This window comes from Bubalus bubalis, chromosome 6, assembly GCF_019923935.1.
Source record: "Bubalus bubalis isolate 160015118507 breed Murrah chromosome 6, NDDB_SH_1, whole genome shotgun sequence".
NCBI lineage: Eukaryota > Metazoa > Chordata > Mammalia > Artiodactyla > Bovidae > Bubalus > Bubalus bubalis.
The window spans coordinates 94670251-94696340 of NC_059162.1; the positions used below are offsets into that span (position 1 = coordinate 94670251).

The 26090-nt window shown below is 39.3% G+C and overlaps 1 protein-coding gene across 1 annotated transcript in view; it reads right to left on the reverse strand.

Moving 5' to 3' along the window:
• Nucleotides 1-7762: 7762 nt before the first annotated feature.
• Nucleotides 7763-26090, reverse strand: part of RNF11 (ring finger protein 11) — a 44895-nt gene continuing 26567 nt past the window's right edge. The window contains exons 2-3 of the mRNA XM_006059255.4: nt 11296-11465; nt 7763-9853 (exon numbers count right to left, since the gene is read on the reverse strand). Of these exons, the coding sequence (XP_006059317.1) occupies nt 9682-9853; nt 11296-11465 (342 nt within the window). The 3' untranslated portion in view covers nt 7763-9681. The remainder of the gene's footprint in view (nt 9854-11295; nt 11466-26090) is intronic.

Below are 26090 nucleotides of genomic sequence, written 5' to 3' on the forward strand. Positions count from 1 at the left end.
TCTGGCAATACTGGGCCTCATTTTCACAAGGCAACAATCAGTTGGAGCTGAGTAGAAGCTCTTTTCAACACTTATCCTTCTGGCCCTTTCAAGTGTCTGACTAACTCAAACACACAAATGCAGTTTCTTTAAGGGAAGGACCACAGACGACTCTTCCAATCTTCCAGCCTGCTGTATTTAGCAAACACTTTTAAGCATATGCTAGGGACAGGGTGGTTTAATCAATTAATATACAACTAAGTTTCCTGTGACTGATATTGAATGAAATTATGGGTTTTAGGTAAAGCATATTCTCATTTTCGACTGAAAAGACAGACGGTCGAAAGATCCCTCTTTTGCACTTAGCGTACTGCCAGAGCAGAAATGCTACCGAAGGAAAGCTCCAGTATCTTGCTAGAACTAGACGAAAGAATGCTTTCCACAAAGGGCAAGCTCTCTCTCTTCCACAGCCTGGATGCTGGGCGCCCAGCCCAGCAGGGCAGGTGAAAGGGGTGAACTGGAGCTAGGCTGCTGAACAGGGTGGCCTCTTGGCCTCCCTCACAAATCAGAATGCTACCCATCGCAGTATAAAAGCAGCACTGGTCACCACACACCAAACGTAAAATTGCTGTTGACAAAAACCTTTCATCTCAGTGTTCATTTTAGGTGTTTTTAAACTCTTCATGCCAGGGTGATTTCCTAGTTGTTGCTGTTTCCTTCTGGGCGTCACGAGTTAGCCCCCCAGAACCTTAGCGTCTGTCTGCTGCCCTGGCTGCAGTCTTGTCCGTTTTGTCTCCCTTATCCTACCTGCAGCTTGGGCTCCGCCCTCAAACATGCTTGTGAGGGAGGTCCAACGGTTAGGACTTGGTGCTTTCACGGACGTGGCTGGGGTTCGATCTCCTGGTCGGGGAGCTAAGATCCTGCAAGCTGGATGGCCAAAAACAAACACGTATGTGGAGGAAGGTGAAAATGCTGGGTGCCTACCACCACTGTATCTTTGTGCAGAGGCCTCTGAAGGTGAAAATGCTGTCTTGAGATTCTCATTGTGTCTTGAGCAACTGCTGGTCGTTGCTTCTCTAACACTGCAGACCTTCCTAGCACATCTGCCCTAGAAAGGCAGCTGATCGGGTGAGATTTCTGGCCTCCAAGTAAGGAGACCTAATTGCAGCCCCTGCTTTTCTACTACTGCTTTTTCAGTGTGACCCTGGGAGTCATGGAGCCTCTACAATTTAGTAATTTGAACTAGATTAAGGCTCTCTCCTGCTGTCAACAGTTCTAATTCTGGTCAAGTCTGTTTCTGGGCTTTCATCTCCAAAAAGAGGCAACAGATCTGTACCTTCCTACCTTTTGTCAAAGGCTTGTGTCGCCAGGTGGCTTACCAGAAATGATGACAGACTCCCTCAATCAGGGGCCTCTACAGTGGTCCAGGACACCCAGAGACCAACTAATCCTCATTTGCCCAAAGTCTGAGTCCTTGCCACACAGAGGAACTCAGTTGTTAGGGAGCAGCAACTGTGTAACATGCTCTGAACAGGCTCCTGGCAACAAAGTCTACTCTGCCTCTCACTGGTCCCAGGCCTTGAACTGGCAGGGTAGCTTCAAGCAGTGTGCTGGTCCCTATCAGCTCTCCCATATGTTGGCAGGATTCCCTATTCCTTATCTCTCAAGTCAGGATAGGAGCGTTTCCAAGACAGCTGTCGTCATTCACAGCAAAAAAGCCATGACCTGACAGCGAAGCCAGGACTCTAAAAGGCCAGCACCAACCAAACACTTGGCTCAGGTCTGAGTGGGAGATTCTCAGCAACTGAAGGGAGCACTGGGGGATTTTAGAAAACCCCAGCCTGCTGAGTGCCTGAATCATTCAACAAGGGAATAAAATCCAGATACTTTTCTCTGGAGTGAATCCCAAGTTGATTTCTTTTAAGATGGTAAGGAGTGGAAAACAGTCTTCCTCTTTGCTTCAAATTTAGTCCAACAGTGTGCCTTCTCAACAGTTCTGTTATGCCCTTAGCACCATCACACTAATTCACTAATAAATAAATGGGAACCTCTCACCCTCACCCTCAGATGCAGTTTTCCAAGGCTGGAAAGTGCCTTTCTGCTTGAGTTAGCACAGCTCTGTGGAAATCTGGTGCAAAGTTCATCACTGTCTGGCAGGGTGAATGAAGTAAATCCACAAACAAGGAGCCTCAGGGCCTTAAAAATCCATTTAGAAGTGAGCAGTCTATGAGTTGCTTCCGCTGTCTACTTAGCTCTTAAAATGACAAAATATAATTGAGCCCTTACTTTGGGAAGATACAGAATTACAGACGATTGCTGTGGACGTCTAAATACTAAGTGCTACTTACCAGTTGTGAGTCTAAGCAGTCTGCACGTATCTAATCCTCAAAAACCACTCTACGAAGTAGGGCTATTACTGCCATTTTTCAGATGAGAAAACTGAGACACAGGTTAAACAACTTGGCTAAGACCACACAGCTATTACGCATCAGAAATATTTGAAGCCAAGCAGTTGAACTCTAAAGCTCATGCTTTGCTAAACTACTGGTCAAGCTTTCCAATTATTAGCTTCAAGTTGGATCTGATTTAATTGACTGTTGGGCCACTGTTAAATAAGGAAAAGGTACCGGCTAACAACTCAAACACTAGAAATCCTTGGCTTGGAGTGCATGGAATTATGTCTGTGTGGCATGGTTCCCCACATGGCACTTGGCATCATAAGGTAGGGGTAGGGTCTAAGGTGGACAAAGGCAATCCTTAAACAACCATATTTGCTCATAAAATTAGGATGTTGGAGAAAAATGTATGAGCTAATCCCAGTTGAAGAGGTAGAGTTCCAGCCAGCTACCCAGAGATGGAACGTAAACTGATGCAGAGGCTCTGGCCTGGACTGTGGCTTGAGTCCAAACCATATGCTAGAAGAGATTTGGTATAAGACACTGAGAGGTAGGAACACTGGCAAACTTAGAAGCATATGATGCTGAAGACACTCTTAGAATTTAAGTGCTTAAGAGTGCTGGCTGGCCAAATATTTCACATCTGTGGGTCAAAGTGGTTCATGGGCCAGAAATCTGTTGCCCCTGGGCTAGAGGTGACTTGCAGACATCTATGGAAAAGAGGTAGTGAACAAATTCATAAGAGAAAAGCCTGATCTACTAAACATAGCAACTGTAAGTTCTATTATCTACATGGGATAGTGGATATAAGTACAGCTTGAATTTAAATTATTTTATTGCTTTGAGAATCAGTTTACTCTTCTATAAAATGGGGCTAATGTCAACTGCTTCACAGGCCTGCTGAAGATAAAAAGAAATCAACTAAATAAATAGCCTAACTAAACAAACAGCCCCTAGTATATTAAGGTACATGTACTGGCCCACATGAACTGTGGGAAGGCAATGGTGAGTCTGGCTTAGGGGATGACTGAATCCATGGCTCAAGTGCATCCATTAGGTCTTTTCCAACCCTTCACTTTTTTCGTGTTAGATTCTCTCGAACTGACTCTTCTGCATGGTGGTTCAGACCTTACATCCTTATAGCTTTGTAACCAGAAGAAAAGGGCTCCTTACCCTACCCTTAGTATGAAAAATCCCCAAATAAGGACTCTTGATTGGTCTGACTTGGCTCAAATGTTCCTCCCTTAGGCTTGTAGCTTCCCAGCATTAGATATCTGAGAATTTGTTAGAAATGCAAATTACCAAGTCCCCTCCTTTCAATGTAGGGGTGAGGTTGAACAGTCGCAGTCCTCCAGGTGGATCTGATGCACACTGAAGTGTGAGAACTACCTTGCAAAGGCATGAGGTGCTACAATTGGTCCATCTTCGGTTACACACTTGGTTGGAAGTTATTACTAAAAAACATGGGGTACTGGGCAGACAAAAACAACATGTATCCACTATACGTCCTTTCTTTCAAAAGTTGATTCCCAGGTGAAGGGGCAGTACTGATTAGAGACAAGGCTTATCAGCAAGCTGCCCACTCAAGAAGAGCTTTGCCTTTGTCCTTCTTGCCACCCTCAAAAATCTTTATAAGATCCTACTTTCCAATGGGAACCTCCTTGATGGTAGCTTCCACTCCATCAGAAATGCTCAGACTCCCTGCTTTATCCTTCCCTTCACTTAATAAATATCTGCTGAGCACCTAAATGACCTGCTCTCATAGAAACAAATGAAAGTAAACAAATTAGGGCCATGGAATAAACAGGGACTGTTGGTACAGAGGATAAGAAACCAGCCATCAAACAATCTGGGGAAGTGAACCACAGGACAGAAACCACAAGAGACCTGAGACAGGAAGAGCTTGGCATTTTAAAAGGCACAAAATTTAAAAAGTAGAGTATTATTAAAGGAGAGAGGCAGAAAATCTATTATCTCCATTAAGGAGCTTGGATTTTATTCTCCAAACAACAGAAAGCAATTAAAAGCTCTAAGCAGATGAACAACATCATCCAATTTACTCAACTATTTTAACTGCTGTGTGAACAATGTACCATATAAGGTTAAACATGGAAGTCGGGAACCCAGTGCCATGCCAAACGTCACCACCACCAATTGTTCCTGCTTTGTGTGAACTGCCGTTAAAACACCTCATCTTCTCTTCACCAGCTATGACACTTAGGTGGAGGAAAACACTTTCAATATGCTAAGTGATAATCAGGCTCTAAGCGTCCATGTGAGCTGGCATTTCATGTTCTCTACTCTTCATGAGAAATCAGCAATGCAGTTTATTGAAATCCAAACCCATAAACGTGATTTCTTAAAGATACCTTCAATCTGAAAATGCCCAGCTAGCATCCATCTCACTACTTAGAAGAATGGTTATTATTCCTTATATCAAAATAACATTATAGTGATTATCAAGGGCCATGAGGAAAAACAGTTTGTGAAAAACAACTTCCCTTCAGTGCATACTCTAAAATTGTAGCAATTAACTTATCTGTACTTGAGTTCAGCTACCCTCATGGAAAGAGATCACTATTCTGCACCATTTCAAAGGTGAGACTGGCTTTGATTCTGTAGTTGGCAGAATGTAGCTTATTCCCATACCTCTGGTATGGATAGTGCTGGGAAGCCAATCTCAATGTCTTTCTGCTAAGATAGCCCAGGCTTCCCAATTCACGTAACACCTACAACCTGCTTTTGGATCCAAAATGACTAGATTAACTACTATATGGCTCCCAGAGAAAAGGGCCCAGCACTTGCTTAGCCAACCAAATTTTCTCGTAATCATTCAGAGTTCACTACTATGACCAGACTCCTGAAGTAAACCCTCAGTTGCATTTTTCAACTTCTTTTTCTCAGCACCAAGAAACAGTCAACAAGCACTGCTTACAATGTGTTCAAGGCAAACAGGCAGTGCTTCTCATTTGATCACAATCAGTTTTAGATGCCTAAAATCTGGACCTTATTAATAATGCTGCTTCATTCACTATGCAGACAAAAACAAACTTACTGTGGAAAGCATCCAAGATAACTAAGTCTTCCAGTGGACAGTAACTTTTCTCAAAAAACAAAAATGGAGAAGTTAGTACCTCTTAAAGTCTCCTTAAACTCTTCAGTCTCTCAGTAACATTAATTAGATGTATCCAGTTACTGTCCTGGGCTGATGCACATTGCTCAGGGTGATAACGTAACGAAGAACAATGTGGACAATTAAAAGGTGCAGGTTAAGTACAAACCCCTTTTGTAAAATTTTACTGAAGCCTCTTAACAAACGGTTTATGGATCAAGAAATGAGTTGTAAAGGAATTTATCTGCATTTTCTGTTCCCATGCAAGAAAATGAAGGATAAATCAAAAAGCAAAGTCTGGATACCTGTTATTGGGACAATCAATATCTGAATAAACAATCACCCAGTACTGATGTTTTCAGACCCAGAGGCTCTCAGAAAAGGCATTACAAAGTACATTTAATATTCGCAAATTACATGTGCCTCATTCATACTAACTTCTATATGGCATTTTAATACAAACATTACTGTGTTATAATGTAACTCTTAGAGCTTAAAAAACCATGTATTTTTCTCTAGTTAAAAAACAATAATTTATGTGAAGAGAAAACAAACAGTCCACTTAACTTTTCCTAAATACATGAAGTGGACTTGCTACATCTTTCAAACCACTCAGAAAAAGCATCATTTTAAGGTGTTTTACATAATGTAATCAAGAAGTTAACAGTCATTCCCATTAAATCCTTATGTTTCACTTGAAATTTCTACAAACTAAAGCTCTGTCTAAATCCGAATTATGAGCATTAATTAAACTACTGCCTGGCCATAAGCAAGTGTCTATTCTGACAATACAGAACTGAAGAAAAATTCGCAGGCCATTTCTTGATAGCTCTCAGGTCAGTCACCTAACAGTGGGTCAATCAGTAATGACATTTAGTGCAAAGATGAAATTTTGTAGATGGACATTTTTACTCCACACTTTTTAATTTAATGATGGCAAAATACTTCTAAAGTGGGGCCAGGAAGAAATTAGAAGGAATTAAACTACGTCCTCAAAAGGAGTAACAGAAGGCAGTCAGAATATGACTGAATGACCCTGAGGGCTCCCATGGCCATCCTCACATGATGCGGACAACCCTTGCCGAGCCTGCGTCTTAGGGAAGCCTAGGAAAGGGGAGCTACACAGGGGACGCTAGCAGGGCCTACAAACTATCTAACTTTTTCCCTACCCAGTAAAAGAATAGATGATCTTTAAATTCAGGTGAGTAAATTTAGTATTACTTCAGGAGATACTAACCAAAAATCCACTTTTTCTCATGTCCACCGATTTCAAATTTAAAGGCTTAAAAAATTAGCTGATTAGGTATGATGCACTTAACATGCAAGTGTCAAGTGTCCTCAGTTGACTCTGAGAAACTGATCTGCTAGCCAATGCCTTTGTAAGCAAACATGGCCACCAACTGTCTACATTTATGAATTATGCCAAAAAACTTACCTTTTCTGTTTGCCATTTTCAGTCTAAGGACCACAGGCAGTTTTACTTTGTACTCCTTTATTGTTAATCCTTTTTAAAAATGTATGCTTCCCTAAAAAAAGAGGAGCTTTTCACATAGAGAACTTGTTACCTCGATGCTCACTATATATTCTGTTTTATGTCATATAGACATTGAAAGTAGTTGGGAGAGTCAATACCTGTTATAAGAGATGTCTTATAAAGAACACTCATAGCATTTAAAAAGTTTGTGTGAACCAAACTCCAAGTATCTGAAAGTATTTCTTCTATGGTTTACATTTAAAAGAATAAGATTCTTTTATTTTTTACTGGTCAGGCTTTTCAGACATTTCAAATCCTACAGCCAAGCCTGAACACGTCTTACCCAATCCTAATTATGCTGGATAACAGGGTAATATGCCTATTATTTGCTTTAGAAAATTTAGAAGCTACCAAGTGTCTAAACTTATGATTAGATGATAGTAAAAGCCAAGCCATAAAAAATACTTCCCCCAAAGTTTATATATATACCTAGAAAACTAAAGGCAATTAATTAAATTTATACATGTGTGTTCTGAAGAAAGGATTAGATAACTTGGGAGAATTGATTCTTATGTAATCAATTCTAACTTTAGCCCTTTACAACTGTACTATAACTTTATTTAACTTGGTAAAAGCCAAAATTGATGGTTCTTAACATGGTATGTGGAGATCAAAATTAAAGAATACAAAGTACCTTATTAAAAAAAAAAAAATTCAGCTCAATCCTGGTTCCCTCAATATTACCGCCAAACTTCTGTAAAAGAAACCTGTTAATAAAGAAAGACTAATAGCAACATAGAAGATGATTAAAAAAAATGTTCATTTACCAATTTTGACAATCTAGAAAAAAAGAAAGTCTGACTATAACACTTGATGACAGACATCATGTTTAAGTAGAAAACACAAAGATAAAAAATATCGCTGAAAATATTGCACAACTTCAGGTGTTTCCTCCAAATTTGCTTTATGTAATTGGATATAAATTAATGAACAAAAACTTAAGCAAGATACATGTAACAATTTAACAGAACCTGATAATCTATAATTTCTTTCAATTTTTCTCAAACTCATCATGGGGCTCATAAGAAAATTAACCAACATGGATACTGCTACAGTTGAATGTCAAATCTTTAAGTGCTTATAACATACCTAATTCTTCTATAATACAATTATGAAGAACCCTTCAAGAGACTTGACTTGTGTTTTGTATGTAGAAAAGTGTTAAAGAGTCAAATATTCAACTCAATACAAAATAATAAGAAACATTTCTGATTTGTTAAGGTTGAGATTGCTTCTCCTTTTGCTAATGAATGATTTTTTAGTTGTAATTATCACTGAGCCAAACAAATATGTCACCTTCTAGTACATAACAAAAAATAAACACATGCTAAATGGATAAAACATTACAAACTACATCTTTGCTACACCATCTCTACCTCTAACACTTCAGAAGCTTAGAGTTTCAGAGAATTCCTACATTTAACTGCAAGAAAAAGATAAAGTCCTTTTTTTGAGATCACAACTATGATGTCATGTGGTTATATAAATTCTGCATTTGTGTGCAAAACATTAATTAAACACATTTATCTTAATTCTCCCTGCTTAGAACTGTCAGTCAACTAGCAGGACTTTCCTTCCAAGAAACAGAGACTGAGATGTGTTTTATGTAACTTCAATAACCTCAGCAATACAACAAGAGATGCAGTATCCTTTTGCTATGGTTCAAGACAACAGGGAAGGTCACAGGAAAGAAAAAAATCAAAATTGTTACAACTGAGAAACTTTCTCAGTTTAACCATGTTGCCACTTTCATTTTTACATAAGCATGGTGGCATAATTCAAGCTCAATAAATCAGGATTCCTAATATTTAAAATTTACCTTGACTTTTAATTATCACCATATTAACAACCAAAATAATTATCACCATATTAACAACCAAAATAATTAGATGAAACACATAAGAAAGGCTAATATTAAACCTGACTTTACTAGAGTTGGTTTCTTGACACATTAACTGATTTTTATTTTAATAGAAAAGGGATAGTGCATCTCAGTTTGCTTACAAGCTAGGAGATCACTTTGAATTCTGCATTTCCTAACTGCAAACAGATATAGCACTTATAACAGGTTATAAATAAACTGGTTTTCAAGCATAGAGCCAGCCCCAACGATAATAATACACTATTTAAAAAAGACCTAAGGCAATGAATTCCATTTCCAATGGAAAAAAAGAACTGTGCAAACAAGCTTAAAACTACTTTTTTTGTGCCAGTGTTATAAAATGTAGCTTTTAATAAAACCTTGACCCAAATGCCAGCAACTTCAGAAAAGAATTTGGGTGGGGGAGAAGAAGAAAGTTATTTCATTTAGGAAAAAACAACCACTATCTTTTTCCTAATCTTTGACACACACAATTGAAACATATACAGCTGCTGTAACACTTTACACAATTCCTATGTACTGGAGCAATAACAAGATCTAAATACAATTATATTTTTAAACACTGGGTCAAGGCTTTACATAAAAATACCATCCTACTTTTCCCCCTAAGTTTCTAAAATATCACGTACTTTCCCCAACATCTGCAGCCATTCAGGAAATTTTAGGAAACTTTTGTGCATGATCTTAATTCCTAATCCCTGGCTCTTTGGGCTCAGTGACAAAAGATCAAAACCACCAAAAATGATGGTTCACTTGAAGTCAGATGAGAGACCCTGGCTCAATTAGTCTCGTAGGACGAAAGCAGTGCTGCATCAACTGGCTCCATGCAGGAGGGGCACGTGAAGGATCTCATCAACCAGTCATCTATACAGTCCAGGTGATAGATGTGCATGCACGGCAGAAATCGAATTGGGTCCCCATAAACAAAGTCCATCATACAGATCACACACCTGTTGGGGTGAGAGAGAGAAATGAGAGAGCATTTTTAGACAAGTGATCTATCTAGAATACTCTTTAAAATCCCTATTACAAAGACAGTGTTAATATGAACAGACAAAAACGGCTTCCTGTCATTCTATCACCTAAGCATCCAGACGGAATTTTTTCTTAGCGTTATCCTGCTACAATCTCTTATTTCAATCACCTGGGAATTTGAAGAGTTTGAGAGCAATCAACAAAGAGAAAGGTATCAGATAGGAATCAAGTCCACTGCTAGAACAGTGCTTGTAAAAACAGCTACATATTACAGAAGACACCTTAAGGAGGATGTGAAGCTTTAGTAGATAAGAAACCATGTTAGATTAATTTTATTTGAACTGAGTTTTCAGTGTAAGCCCAGGCAGCTTTCACTTTAATAACTACACGTAAATACAGAACCACTAACCCTAAATGGTGCTACAGCTCAAACAGCCAAGCACAGCATAATAAATTACTTTATGTCTGTGTTGGTAAAGATCATTCTTAATCTACAAGGAAAATAGTTGTTCTCAGGGATTCTCAAACAATAATCAACTCTGAAGGAAAAAATCTCCCTGAAGTAAAATTTTATATGTAACTCATCAGACTTAGTACAATTATTCTATAAGTTAAGAAATAGGTAAGATTTTCCTCATATCACTAAAATTCTTAGCAAACAATTTTAACCTCTATATAACCTACCAAAGTATTCCTCTATTATTGTTTTTCACTAACTAGAACTATGGTAACTATCTCTGCACATAAAACTCTGGGAGCTGAAGTGAGGTACATATTCTAGGATAGGTCTCTAGAATTAACTGTCTCAAAGGGTTTAGATCTAAAGGTCCATGCTACTGCTGCTGTGTCGCTTCAGTCGTGTCTGACTCTGTGTGACCCCATAGACAGCAGCCCACCAGGCTCCACAGTCCCTGGGATTCTCCAGGCAAGAACACCGGAGTGGGCTGCCATTTCCCTCTCCAATGCATGAAAGGGAGAAGCGAAAGTGAAGGCGCTCAGTCGTGTCCAACTCTTCAGGACCCCACGGACTGCAGCCCACCAGGCTCCTCCGTCCATGGGATTCTCCAGGCGAGAGTACTGGAGTGGGGTGCCATTGCCTTCTCCATGAAATATTGCCAAACGGCTTTACCAATTGATTAGGCCACAAGCAATGCTGGTACTAGTTCACACTTATTACACAGGTAAATAATTTTTAACTGACATTAACTGTCATCCAAATGGACACAGACAACCTATAAAATGGTCAGAATTTGTACCATCATTTATTTCTTTTTATATGAAAATTCTTAATTTCTACATCTAAACAAATTTTTGCCTAGAATTCATTAAATATCTGACTCTCAAAATGCAACAGAATATTTTTAAAAAACAAATCTCTGAAGAAAGACCTTTGAAACATATATAAATTAAAACTTACTCCCGGATCTTTTTTTCTGATCCATCTCTTCCAGGGTCATAAACTCCTTTAGGCAGATGCTGTATAAGGCCTATTCTTTGAGCTATCCTAATTTGTTCCTCTTCAGTCAGCTGAGTTGCTAGGCGAGTCTGGCTAGGTGTTGGATGATAGACCGGAACTGGAACTTGTTCCTAAATTTTTTAAAATGGAGAAAATAATTATTTTTTAAAAAATCTGTTTTCTAGGTAATGTTTTCCTTTTGTTTCTTCCTTTTTGGGCTGAGGAGGGGACCTTGGAGAGGGAGGAGATTGGACAAATATGCACTGGCATGAAATTTTGTTAACCCTGCCTTAACTTTAGCATATCTGACTTACTGTTAAAGGATATAAAAACAAGGTTTACAGTAAAACTGGCATGGAATGTTACTTGAAGTATTTCTATAGGAAAACCATATAACACAGACATATTCATTCCTGATACACAAACAGATAAATCAATGTAATTAATTAACCAAATGGACTGTATTCAGTATTCTGTAGGCCACAATGGGAGTTTCATGGTCTTGGTATATATCATTATTTACATTAGAATTGGCCATTACAGATTCTTCTTATTTGCAAACTTGTTATTTCTTTCCATACAGACAACAATCTTAAAATTAATTTTTTGTTTATTTGGAAAGATGAGACATTATCGCAATAAATTCCTGTAAAATTAGGCTTTGGATATGTATTTGGATATGATGATCCAGTGAGCCAAATGAGGCCACCTTCCTTCCAAATGGAAAACACATTCGAGGACTCAACCATGAATCATGCAATACCGTAGTACATATTAGTTGGAAAAAAAAACCCATGCATAACTGGACCTGTGCAGTTCAAACCTATGTAGTTCAAGGGTCAACCTTGTTCAAGCAACTGTATTGCTTTATTTTTCTACTCGCTGTAGTGTGCTTAGTTGCTCAGTTGTGTCTGACTCTTTGAGACCCCATGGACTGTCGCCTGCCAGGTTCCTCTGTCCATGGGGATTCTCCAGGCAAGAATACTGGAGTGGGTTGCCATGCCCTCCTCCAGGGGATCTTCTCAACCCAGGGACTGAACCCAAGTTTGCCACATTGCAGGTGGATTCCTGTCTGAGCCATTAGGGAAGTCTCACATTTATGAGATAATTTTATTCACACTCTTTATACATTGTTTCAACAGATACCTGAGTATCTATTATGTGCTAGGTGATGGGGAGTGAAGTGTAAACAAAATAAAGTTCCTTGATTGATGGAGAAAGCTACCTTATTAGATAAGATACTCAGAAAAAACCTCTGATGAGACATCTGGGAAAAGATCTCAACTCGATGAATACAATGAAGATAGTTCATCTCTGACCTAATGATTTCATTGTTGCTAAAACCATTTTTGAGCCACCTAATACAGTGTTTCAGATAACCTCTCTACTGAATAAACTGACTGAGACATAACACTTTCAATCTATGTATAACGTCTTCATAGGAAAATTTACATTAAATCACAACTATCCATTCACATTAACATTAGAAAATATTATTTTTATTCATCCTGTAGGATTACTCATGATCTCTACAATTTAGGCATTTGTTTACAACGATAGCCAACATGTGCAAGTAGGAGATTATGCCTTCAGGAATAATAGCTGAATTTGTTGACACAACCTTTTTTAACAATTTGAAAAAACTGTTTAACAACTTAAAAAAAATTCTGTGAAATAACCTCCCTAAGTATTCAGAACTAGCATCAGCTGAGGCTGTTTTTAGTCAATGGTTTCTGGGGTTCAAAAGAAAATAAGAGAGAGCACCCATAATGAGACTTTGTAAGGGCTCAATATAAATATGCTTTTCAAAGAGAAATTTTAGGGGCAAGTCTCAGATACATATATATTAGGCTCAAATACTGAAATATTTAATTCAAGGAAAAAGACATTTCATCACAATGTCTCTTAAAGATACGATTATGTTCCTTTAAATTAGCCCTATTCTTATAAACCCATTTTCTGACTAGTTATTATTGAGTTTCTGGTCAAAGGCAATTCAACTCAAGACTATTTCTTTTGAGATTCAGAACAAATCTGTAATTAAAGATTTCAAAAAAAGGTAAATTCTTATCAAATAATATTATATTCTATGACACAAGTAAAATGCCAGTAGTTACAAGTTTCATGTTTCATAAATTCCCACATGAAATCAATAATGATTATTACTTTTAGCTCATCTAGAAAATAATAACCAAGCATATGGATACTTATCAGAATTACATTCTTCATCCAAATATTTAGTTCATTTCACATGCAAAGAACATATTTTATTATTATCAAGTATGGTTTTTGGATCCAGATAACCTTGGATTACTGTCAAAGTTACTTCTCTGCCAGTACAGCCCTGTTGAAGAGATTTAACCTATCTGGATTACCCTACCTTATATGGTTGCTGTTAAGACTTAAATGAGAAAGACGGTGAACCTTAGAATGGCAGGAACTCACTAAACAGTGGCTTTTATAACTATCAATATTGCATTTGAAGAGCTCTATTACTTCAGCCCAATTAGCTGTTTCCTAAAAGTTTCAAGCTTGTCTATCTTACTGCCTTTGTTCTTGGAATTCCCTCTACTTTCCCCTGCAGGTCCACTGGTTCAAAGTATATTAGTGTCTTGTCAATGTAAAACTTTACCCGATCCTCCTACTTGCCACCCAATATTGATACACACTGCCTTTAGCCTCCTATTGCATGTGTCTGCCTATAAGAGAATTAAGATTAAACAGAATACAGTGAAACTTCAGTTAACAAATACAGTCATTAAGCAAGAAAAGGATGTCAATTCTAGCTTTCAGAGGAAGTGAGGTACAAAACTGCATTTCACAGCATGAAAGCTTTTCTTCAGTCCTATAAAAGTTACATGACCCTTCTGTTATTAAAGATCATAAAAATGGCTATTGCACCTCTGGTTTAGATAGTCACCTATTAAAGCTTTTATACCTAGTGGGCAATTTTTTTTTTTTTTTCTGAGCTCGAACGATTTTATGGTTTGAGGGGCTTCAAGGAAGGTCAAAAAGCTGGGAGGACAATGAGATTCAATGTCCTTCTCCGGACCATCTGTCCAGTTTCTACTAGGACTACTGCACATACAAAAGTTCATTAAATAAATGTTAGCTACTATTATTGTGGCTCCACTATTATGTGACAGCATTCCAACATTTACTTTAAGAAATGAACTAAATTTTCAATTTTGTATTTCAACTATACCTCAATAAAGCTGAAAATGAAATAAAACAATTTTTTAAAAAGAAGAAATGGACCAGACTATGACAGAAAGAAGTAAAACATTTCAAAAAAGAATCTTTAAGAACAACTTTCTCATTTTACAGGCCCAAGCTTGCCTACAGTTACATCTGATCTGGTAGACAGAATGCCTGAAGAACTATGGACAGATTCCTAATACTGTACAGGAAGCAGTAATCAAAACCATTCCAGAGAAAAAGAAATAAGAGAAAGCAAAGTGGTTGTCTGAGGAGGGTTTACAAAAAGCTAAGAAAAGAAGTGAAAGGCAAAGGAGAAAGGGAAAGATACATCCAACTGAATGCAGAGTTCCAGAGAATAGCAAGGAGAGATAGAAGAAAGTCATCTTAAGTGAACAAGGCAAAGGAACAGAGGAAAAAATAGAGTGAGAAAGACTGTGAGATCTCTTCAAGAAAACTGGAGATACCAAGGGAACATTTCATGCAAAGATAGGCACAATAAAGGACAGAAACAGCAAATGCCTAAAAGAAGAAGAAGAGATTAAGAAGAGGTGGCAAGAATACACAGAAGAACTATCCAAAAAGGTTTTAATGACCTGGATAACCACAATGGTGTGATCACTCACCTAGAGCCAGACATCCTGGAGTGTGAAGTCAAGTGGGCCTTAGGAAACATTACTACAAGCAAAGCTAGTGGAGGTGATGTCATTCCAGCTGAGCTATTTCAAATCCTAAAAGAGGATGCTGTTCAAGTGCTTCACTCAATATGTCAGCAAATTTGGAAAACTCAGCAGTGGCCAGAGGACTGAAAAAGATCAGTTTTCATGCCAATCCTAAATAAAGAAGGGCAATGCCAAAAAATGTTCTAACTACAATACAATTGTGCTCATTTCACATGCAAGCAAGGTAATGGTCAAAATCTTTCAAGCTAAGCTTCAATTGTATGTGAACTGAGAACTTCCAGATGTACAAGCTGGATTTAGAAAAGGTAGAGGAACCAGGGATCAAATTGCCAACATCTGTTGGATCACAGAGAAAGCAAAGGAATTCTAGAAAAGCATCTACTTCCACTTCACTGATTATGCTAAAGCCTTTGGCGATGTGGATCACAACAAACTGGAAAATTCTTAAAGAGATGGGAATACTAGACCACCTTACCTGTCTCCCAGGAAATCTGTATGCAGATCAAGAAGCAATAGTTAGAATGGGACACAGAACAATGGACTGGTTCCAAAGTGGAAAAGGAGTACGTCAAGGCTGTATTCTGTCACCCTGCTTATTTAATTTATATGCAGAGTACATCATGTGAAATGCCAGGCTGGATGAAGCACAAGCTGGAATCAAGATTGCTGGGAGAAATATCAATAACCTTAGATACGCAGATGATACCACTCCGATGACAGAAATCGAAGAGGAACTAAACAGCCTCTTGCTAAGGGTGAAAGAGGAGAGTGAAAAAAGGCTGGCTTAAAATCCAACATTCAAAAAACTAAGATCATAGCATCCAGTCCCATCATTTCACGGCAAATAGATGGGGAAAATGTGGAAACAGTGACAGATTTTATTTTCTTGGTTTCCAGTATCACTGTGGATGGTGACTGCAGTCATGAAATTAGAAGACACTTGTTGCTTGGAAGAAAAACTATGAAAAACGCAGCATACTAAAAAGTGGAGACATCACTTTGCGAAAAAAAGTCTGTATAGTCAAAGCTATGGTTTTTCCAGTAGTCATGTACGAATATGAGAGCTGGACCATTAAGAAGGCTGAGCATTGAAGAACTGATGCTTTCAAATTGTGGCTCTGGAGAAGACTCTTGAGAGTCCCCTGCACAGCAAGGGGACTCTCAACTCTGAATATTCATTGAAAGGACTGATGCTAAAGCTCCAATACTTTGGCCATCTGATGCAAAGAGCTGACTCACTGGCAAAGACCCTGCTGCTGGGAAAGATGGAGGTACAACAAAAGGGCAACAGAGGATGAGACGGTTTGACAGCATCATTGACTCAGTGGACATGAATCTGAGTCAACTCCAGGAAATAGTGAAGGACAGGGAAACCTGGCATGCTGCAGTCCACGGGTCGCAGATTCAGACACGATGATATGCGTTGGTGCACGTCTTTTTTTGTTATTCTACTGAGCCTTTGGCAGGCTCTTTTAATCAGGTGTTGTGTCCTTCAACGTGGGATAGCTCCTCTAGGCCCTTCTGTGCCCACGCAGCCACTGCTCCTTGGACATGGGGTTGGTCCTCCCGGCCACCGCCCTTTGCCTCGGGCGTGGGGGCGTGGGGTAGCTCCTCCTGCCCGCCACCCCTGGCCTCGGGCTTGGGGTGTGGGGTATCTCCTCCTGGCCGCAACCCCTGACCTCCGACACAGGGTAGCTCCTCTTGGCCATTCCTGCGCCGTCGCAGTCTGGTACTCTTGGCCGCTGCCCCTGACCTTGGATGTGGAGTAACTCCTCTTGGCCACCGCCCTTCAGGCATGGGGTTCTCCCGGATTCTGCCCCTGACCTCGGATGTGGGGTGGCTCCTCTCGCCGCGCGCGCCCCAACCAGTAACGCTGAAGAAGCTGAAGTTGAATGGTTCTATGAAGACCTACAAGAACTTTTAGAACTAACACCCAAAAAAGATGTCCTTTTTATTATAGGGGACTGGAATGTAAAAGTAGGAAGTCAAGAAACACCTGGAGTAACAGGCAAATTTGGCCTTGGAATACGCAATGAAGCAGGGCAAAGACTAATAGAGTTTTGCCAAGAAAATGCACTGGTCATAACAAACACCCTCTTCCAACAACAGAAGAGAAGACTCTATACATGGACATCACCAGATGGTCAACACCGAAATCAGACTGATTATATTCTTTGCAGCCAAAGATGGAGAAGCTCTATGCTGCTGCTGCTGCTGCTAAGTCGCTTCAGTCGTGTCCGACTCTGTGTGACCCCATAGACGGCAGCCCACCAGGCTCCCCCGTCTCTGGGATTCTCCAGGCAAGAACACTGGAGTGGGTTGCCATTTCCTTCTCCAATGCATGAGAGTGAAAAGTGAAAGTGAAGTCGCTCAGTCGTGTCCGACTCTTAGCAACCCCATGGACTGCAGCCTACCAGGCTCCTCTGTCCATGGGATTTTCCAGGCAAGAGTACTGGACTGGGGTGCCATTGCCTTCTCTGGGAGAAGCTCTATACAGTCAGCAAAAACAAGACCAGGAGCTGACTGTGGCTCAGACCATGAACTCCTTATTGCCAAATTCAGACTTAAATTGAAGAAAGTAGGGAAAACCACTAGGCTATTCAGGTATGACCTAAATCAAATCCCTTATGATTATACAGTGGAAGTGAGAAATAGATTTAAGGGCCTAGATCTGATAGACAGAGTGCCTCATGAACTATGGAATGAGGTTCGTGACATTGTACAGGAGACAGGGATCAAGACCATCCCCACGGAAAAGAAATGCAAAAAAGCAAAATGGCTGTCTGGGGAGGCCTTACAAATACCTGTGAAAAGAAGAGAAGCAAAAAGCAAAGGAGAAAAGGAAAGATATAAACATCTGAATGCAGAGTTCCAAAGAATAGCAAGGAGAGATAAGAAAGACTTCTTCAGCGATCAATGCAAAGAAATAGAGGAAAACAACAGAATGGGAAAGACTAGAGATCTCTTCAAGAAAATCAGAGATACCAAAGGAAAATTTCATGCAAAGATGGGCTCGATAAAGGACAGAAATGGTATGGACCTAACAGAAGCAGAAGATATAAAAAAGAGATGGCAAGAATACACAGAAGAACTGTACAAAAAAGATCTTCACAACCCAGATAATCATGATGGTGTGATCACTGACCTAGAGCCAGACATCTTGGAATGTGAAGTTAAGTGGGCCTTAGAAAGCATCACTACGAACAACGCTAGTGGAGGTGATGGAATTCCAGTGGACCTATTCCAAATTCTGAAAGATGATGCTGTGAAAGTGCTGCACTCAATATGCCAGCAAATTTGGAAAACTCAGCAGTGGCCACAGGACTGGAAAAGGTCAGTTTTCATTCCAATCCCAAAGAAAGGCAATGCCAAAGAATGCTCAAACTACCGCACAATTGCACTCATCTCACACGCTAGTAAAGTAATGCTCAAAATTCTCCAAGCCAGGCTTCAGCAATATGTGAACCGTGAACTTCCTGCTGTTCAAGCTGGTTTTAGAAAAGGCAGAGGAACCAGAGATCAAATTGCCAACATCCGCTGGGTCACGGAAAAAGCAAGAGTTCCAGAAAGGCATCTATTTCTGCTTTATTGACTATGCCAAAGCCTATGACTGTGTGGATCCCAATAAACTGGAAAATTCTTCGAGAGATGGGAATACCAGACCACCTGATCTGCCTCTTGAGAAATTTGTATGCAGGTCAGGAAGCAACAGTTAGAACTGGACATGGAACAACAGACTGGTTCCAAATAGGAAAAGGAGTACGTCAAGGCTGTATATTGTCACCCTGTTTATTTAACTTCTATACAGAGTACATCATGAGAAACGCTGGACTGGAAGAAACACAAGCTAGAATCCAGATTGCCGGGAGAAATATCAATAACCTCAGATATGCAGATGACACCACCCTTATGGCAGAAAGTGAAGAGGAACTAAAAAGCCTCTTGATGAAAGTGAAAGTGGAGAGTGAAAAAGTTGGCTTAAAGCTCAACATTAAGAAAACGAAGATCATGGCATCCGGACCCATCACTTCATGGGAAATAGATGGGGAAACAGTGGAAACAGTGTCAGGCTATTTTTCTGGGCTCCAAAATCACTACAGATGGTGACTGCAGCCATGAAATTAAAAGACGCTTACTCCTTGGAAGGAAAGTTATGACCAACCTAGATAGCATATTCAAAAGCAGAGATATTACTTTGCCAACAAAGGTTCGTCTAGTCAAGGCTATGGTTTTTCCTGTGGTCATGTATGGATGTGAGAGTTGGACTGTGAAGAAGGCTGAGTGCCGAAGAATTGAAGCCTTTGAACTGTGGTGTTGGAGAAGACTCTTGAGAGTGCCTTGGACTGCAAGGAGATCCAACCAGTCCATTCTGAAGGAGATCAGCCCTGGGATTTCTTTGGAAGGACTGATGCTAAAGCTGAAACTCCAGTACTTTGGACATCTCATGCGAAGAGTTGACTCATTGGAAAAGACTCTGATGCTGGGAGGGATTGGGGGCAAGAGGAGAAGGGGACGACAGAGGATGAGATGGCTGGATGGCATCCCTGACTCGATGGACGTGAGTCTGAGTGAACTCCAGGAGTTGGTGATGGACAGGGAGGCCTGGCGTGCTGCGATTCATGGGGTCACAAAGAGTCGGACATGACTGAGCAACTGATCTGATCTGTGTTCTTCAGTTTTTGAAATTTTTTTTAGAAGTTCATTTAAAAAATTTATTTATTTAACTGCATCAGGTCTTAGTTATAGTAACAACTGCTAAATAATTACTGACAATACTGGAGTTAGAATTCCGATCTCTCTTTTAAGCTGGTAATTTCTACTACATCATGCTTGGTTGCTGGACAGCAAGGAGATTCTCTCAGTTAAATGATTTGGATTTTGTCTGTTTGCATTACACTGAAATGACATTTAAAGAAAGCTATCATTTGACAGGAAACAACAAAATTCTATAAAGCAATTATCCTTCAATTTAAAAATAAAAAAAAAATGAGGAACCTAAAGCCTAGAAAGACTTAATTCCAGTTCCAGGTCCAATAACTAGTTACTGGCAAAATCTAGTCTAGAAATACAATTATCGTTTCTCTGTTTTTAACAAGGAGAGAAAGTATAGTACTAGTATTTATTTTTGATTTAGCAATGTCAATCAGGAAGTTGGTAATAAAAGGAATATAGGTTTGTGCAACTAAGCTCTATGAGGTTTGTTCATAAAATCTTTTCAGATTGTATTGGTTAAGGTGTACTATATATTGACTATTATTTGGCCTCAGAGTAGGTAACTACTTTTTGTTTTAGATGTTAACTGTAGATGACTCATAATGTTAAAAGTACATCCAAATTAAAATGTTTTTGATTAAGACTATCTGCTGATTATGATGGATGTCTACATGTTTTATTGTAAATTCATTTTTAAAAGGTATGCAAATATTGTTTAAAAAAAAAATCATGTTAGCTTTCTCCTGGCTTTGAAGCAAAAGAAATACACATAAGTTCCCCCAGCCCTCCCCCAAAACAACAAAAAAGTTATGTTTTTCTTAAGGTAACTACTGAACTCTTAAAAATAAATTTAAATGTTTTATTAAAAAAAAAAAGCCATCAAAGTAGGAATTTCTAATAAAGTTATACATTTTTTTCATCTGCAATAAAGGTTTTGTAATTTCAACAACTTTCAGAATTTAGAATTTCAAAAAACATCAACTCTACCTTGAAACTGTCTCATAAAATAGATTCTATTGCTGATAAAAAAAATAGAATCCTGCACCCCCCCACCCTCCTCCTATCTAGGGTACCTTTGCAGAATCCTAGGAATCAATGAAACAGTTTTTAAAATACTGCTATATATGAATATGGGATTTTCAGTCTGAAAAATTTGAGTCTCTGATACTTTCTGCAGTGAATAAGTTATTTGAACCCTTTGCTTTCTCCCGATCCTCAAATGCCTCTGGTTTGCAAACTTCAGGCTAACTGCAATTGCCCCTGGCTTTGGTCTTAGCTTTCTGGCTTGTCTCTGAACACAAGCAACTCTTTGGCCTCTGTTGTAATCCCTGCCAGCTAAGATTTTCAACCCCTGAATTATGACTTCCAATTTAGACTATTTTTTGTATTCTCAGTCCCAGATCAACTGACTGCCATCCACATCAAGATATGACTAATTCGAAAGTCAGTGGAACAAAACAGTGTAAGACTGTGGGTACTGTAAGACTCCTTAATCCCTGACCATACCTACTATTAGTACAAACAAAAAGACCTATACTACAGACCAAAACACCTTAACTGTCTCTTAAGCATGTGCTTATAAAAGGCTCAATTTCTTTGGTCTTGTGGTTCACATATGGGTACAGAGAACACAGAAAGCAGAACAGAAAAGGAAAGCTCTACCTTATGAAGAAGCATATTAATAGACACAAAACCAAAACTCCGATCTCTTATTCATATTATGGATGTATTTTCTTCTTTGGTATTTTTGTTAAACCAAAGGAACCCTCTAGAAATTTTAGATAATTCACCATTCTAATTTCAGTTCACATGTAACTTTTCAGAAACCCTCTACAGAGAAGGAAATGACTAAGAATTCCTACTATTTTAAAGATGGCCTCTCTCTTCTTACGACACACACCTAGTTTTATTCCCATCATACTTACTAAAAATGACCTTAAGGAAAAGTTATTGTTAAGTAATTAGAGAGCCAATGGTATTTTCTAAGTGGCAAAATAGAATATAGTCAGAAGACTAGAATGGAAGATTGGACAGGGATATAAAAACGGCAATTTTTAAAAGGCTGGATTCTGGGACATTCCCTAATTTTTCTCACTGTGCCTCAACTCTTTGTGTGAACAATATGACTTATGCTGAACATGTTTTCCCTCTGGGAGTCTACAATTTTGGTATATGCTAGGCAGTGAATGTCTATTCAGTACTTTGGGCTCCCCTGGTAGTTAACACTTCACACATGTTGGCACAATTCTGTATGACTCCACCAGGAGAGAACTCTTAGAAGCCTGTGCCTTTCCTATAGACATATGCACCTTTCTTTACCAACTGACTTGTGTTCTCCTGCAATAACAACTCATAACTGTGATTACAATTATATGCTAAGAACTATGAGTCCTCCAATGGAACTGAAGATCTAGATGGTAAGAGTGATGGAAGAACTCCCTGGCAGTCCAGTGGTTAAGGCTCTGTGCTTCCACTGCAAGGGGCATAGGTTTGGCACTCCCTCCCCGGCTCCCCAAAAAAGAGTGATGGATAAGTGCTGCATTGACTCTTTCTCCTGTTTTCAAATAGTTTACTTGGTGATGTTCACTAGGCATGCTTCTTTATGGACTTCCCTGGCGGTCCAGTGGCTAAGACTCTTGTGCTTCCACTGCTGGGAGCATGTGTTTGATCCCTGGTCATGAGAACTAAGATCCTGTCTGTTTTGAGGAGCAGCCCCTCTCCTCAAGAAGAGAAATGCTCCTTTGTGAAAAACATGTTTTGACAATGACAGGTACACAGTTTTGCGTTTTATTCCTATTTTTCAAAGTAAGTTCAAAGGAACTAATATTCTGAAGTTATTATTAAGCACAGAGAAAAACATCTCTGACACAGAAGTGTTACATGCTGAACTGTGTCCCCCAAAATTCTTATGTTGAAATCCTAACCCCTAGAACCTCATGATGTGACTGCACCTGGAGTCACAAATGTGACTTTTTGTCCTGGTCTGTTTTCCTGCCCTATACTCTTCACTAATAACCATGTCCATGTTGACAGCTAAAAATACTACCTAGATATAAGTGATTCACAAATTTATATTCCAGTCTAGATCTTGCTTTTAAACTCCAGGTTATACTTTGACAGTTCTAATTTGATGTCCAAAAATGAACTGCCCTCCAAAACCTGTTCCTCTTCTCTATCTCAGTAAATGACATGACTACCTTTCTAGTTCTGGAAGACAGAAACATCCTTGGCACCTTCCCCTCCTTTAACTACTGAAATGCTGATGGAAGTCTGTTGATTTCTTTCCATGTCTACTGCCAATACTTCAGTCTAAGTTCCCATTTCTTTCCTGATGTACAATATTAGCTAGCAAAATCTCAATTTGTTTTCTACCTAGAAGTTAGAGCAATCTTCAAAAACAAATCCAACCCTATGCTCTCCTCAACATACGTTAAAAACCCCTTCAATAGCTTCCCACTGCTCTTAGGATGCAGTCCAAAGTCCTTAACAAGACCTCCAACACCTTGCATAAGTCTACCTACCACCCATCCTCTCCTTTTTCATCTGACAAACTCACTCACTGCTTTCTAGTCTTACTGGCTTTCTTTCAGATCCTTTAAAGAAGCATGATCTCTTCTATGTGAAGTCACAGCACCTGTTGTATTTGCATAAAACACTCTTTTCCACCATTACTCTTGCTTGGTGGTGGTTTAGTCACTAAGTTGTGTCTGACCCTCAAGACCTCATGGACTACAGCTCACCAGGCTCCTCTGTCCATGAGATTTTCCAGGGAAGAAGACTAGAGTGGGTTGCCATTTCCTTCTCCAGGGGTTCTTTCTGACCCAGGGATCAAACCCTGGTCTCCTACATTGCAGGCAGATTCTTTGCCGACTGAGCTACCAAGAAAGCTGACTCTTGCTTAAACACTTCTTTTTTCTTCCTTCAGAGTTCAGGTTAACTTCCATTTTTTCAGATATTTTCCCTAACCATTCTTTTTTATTATAGGCTCTTTTACACCAAGTAACTTCCCTTCAATAGCATTTGTCATAGTTGTAATTTTATATTTAGTTATATGTTAACTTGAATGTTGTCTTTCCCACCAGACTGTAACATCCTTGATAAAGAGTTGTGTCTGCTTTTGCTCCTCACTGGATGGATAGATGAATAAATGACCTACTAAAAATGTTACCTACTAATAGCTAAAAATAGTCACCCATTAACTGACTGCGGTGTTCCTTCACATTTTAGTTTTTTCCTTTAGATTTTTAGGAACCCGTAGTCAACTGTGAAATAATTATTAAAGTTAGTTAGTATACATATGCTATAATCCTGGGATTACAGAGCTGCTTTGGCTTTGCCAAGTATATTCTTTAAAAATGACTAATAATAGTACATCCATCACTTCCCCTCCAAAAGTGAGCCCTAAATATGATTTTGAAAACCTGTGGAAAATGTTTACAAATTAATCACTGATAATGTGAGTTACTCAGTGTGTCCAACTCTTTGGACTGTAGCCCACATGTTCCTCTGTCCATGGGATTCTCCAAGCAAGAATACTAGAGTGGGTTGCCATTTCCTTCTCCAGGGGATCTTCCCACTTGAAATGTACAAGGGCCCTTAGGACAAAATGAATGGATTTATGAAAATCTAAATCACCAATGTAGTAAACTGCTAATTAATATAGATGCTGGGAACCTTTGAGGGTGGTTCACTTGACTGTCCTCACCTCTCTATGAAAATGATTCAAGTAGTATTTTGTGCCTGGGCTAAAAAGGTGACTGTGATTATCTGACTAATGTATTCCTTCACCAATTCATAAGCTTAACCAAGGCAGAGATTATATCCATTTTGCTCACCAATATATACTGTTCACCTAGCACAGTGTATCATTCACATTAGTAGAGATTCAAACACTACTGGATAATTGAATGATTTAAATGAAAGCACTCATGTTCCTGAAATGTGTTATATATTCATATCAGGATTTTGTAAACACACTATGAAAATTTTTCTAAGGACCTGGATTATGCCACAATAAAACCAAAAAGGAAAATTTAATATAAATTATAACCAACATTCCTTCTCCAAAAGATGATCTGGTTTGTTGCCTCTGTGATACTTCTACCTATTTTTCTATCCCATTGAAACTTCAATTTAAAATTTATCCAAAATCAAACTAATGATCTCCTACTCCCATAATTTTTCTTAAACTCAGAATTTTTTTGTCCACTATCTAGGTTAATGATAGAGAAGTACAGTGGAACGAACAAATATATCACAGAATTTCAGCCTCTGGCACTTATTAGGTATGTGACCATAGGCAAGTTACTTAATACCTCTAAGGTTTCTCATCAGAAAAATGTATAGAATACCCATCTTAAAAGAGTGCCATAAGGAATAACTAAGGAAATGCACGAACCACGACAGGGGCTCAAATATCTGGGCCTTCCTATACTGACATCTAGAGTCATCCACAGAGAAGGCAATGGCACCCCACTCCAGTACTCCTGCTTGGAAAATCCCATGGACAGAGGAGCCTGTTAGGCTGCAATCCATGGGGTCGCTAAGAGTCGGACACGACTGAGCGACTTCACTTTCACTTTTCACTTTCATGCATTGGAGAAGGAAATGGCAAGCCACTCCAGTGTTCTTGCCTGGAGAATCCCAGGGACGGGGGAGCCTGGTGGGCTGCTGTCTATGGGGTCGCACAGAGTTGGACACGACTGAAGCGACTTAGCATAGCATAGCATAGAGTCATCCAAGGTAGACATCTCTTCCCCCCGCCATTCCTTTAGCCCTATCATCTACTTAAATGTCTTATGTGCTGTGCTAAATCACCTCAGTTGTGACTGACTCTTTGTGACCCCATGGACTGTAGCCCACCAGGCTCCTCTGTTCATGGGATTCTCCAGGCAAAAATATTGGAGAGGATTGCCATGCCTCCTCCAGGGGGTTTCTTGTGGCTCCTGCACTGCAGGTGGATTCTTAACCACTGAGACACCAGGGAAGCCCAGTGGTTCAGTGGTAAATGTCTTATAATCTTTATCTAACTACCATTTCCTCAATGTCAATAGGAGACATACATGTACTTGCCCTGTGAGTTTAAATCTTGTGAAAGAGGGGATTCACTGTAAGAGAAGCAAATATATTCAAATAAATTTAAACTTTTTTTCCTCCTTAATG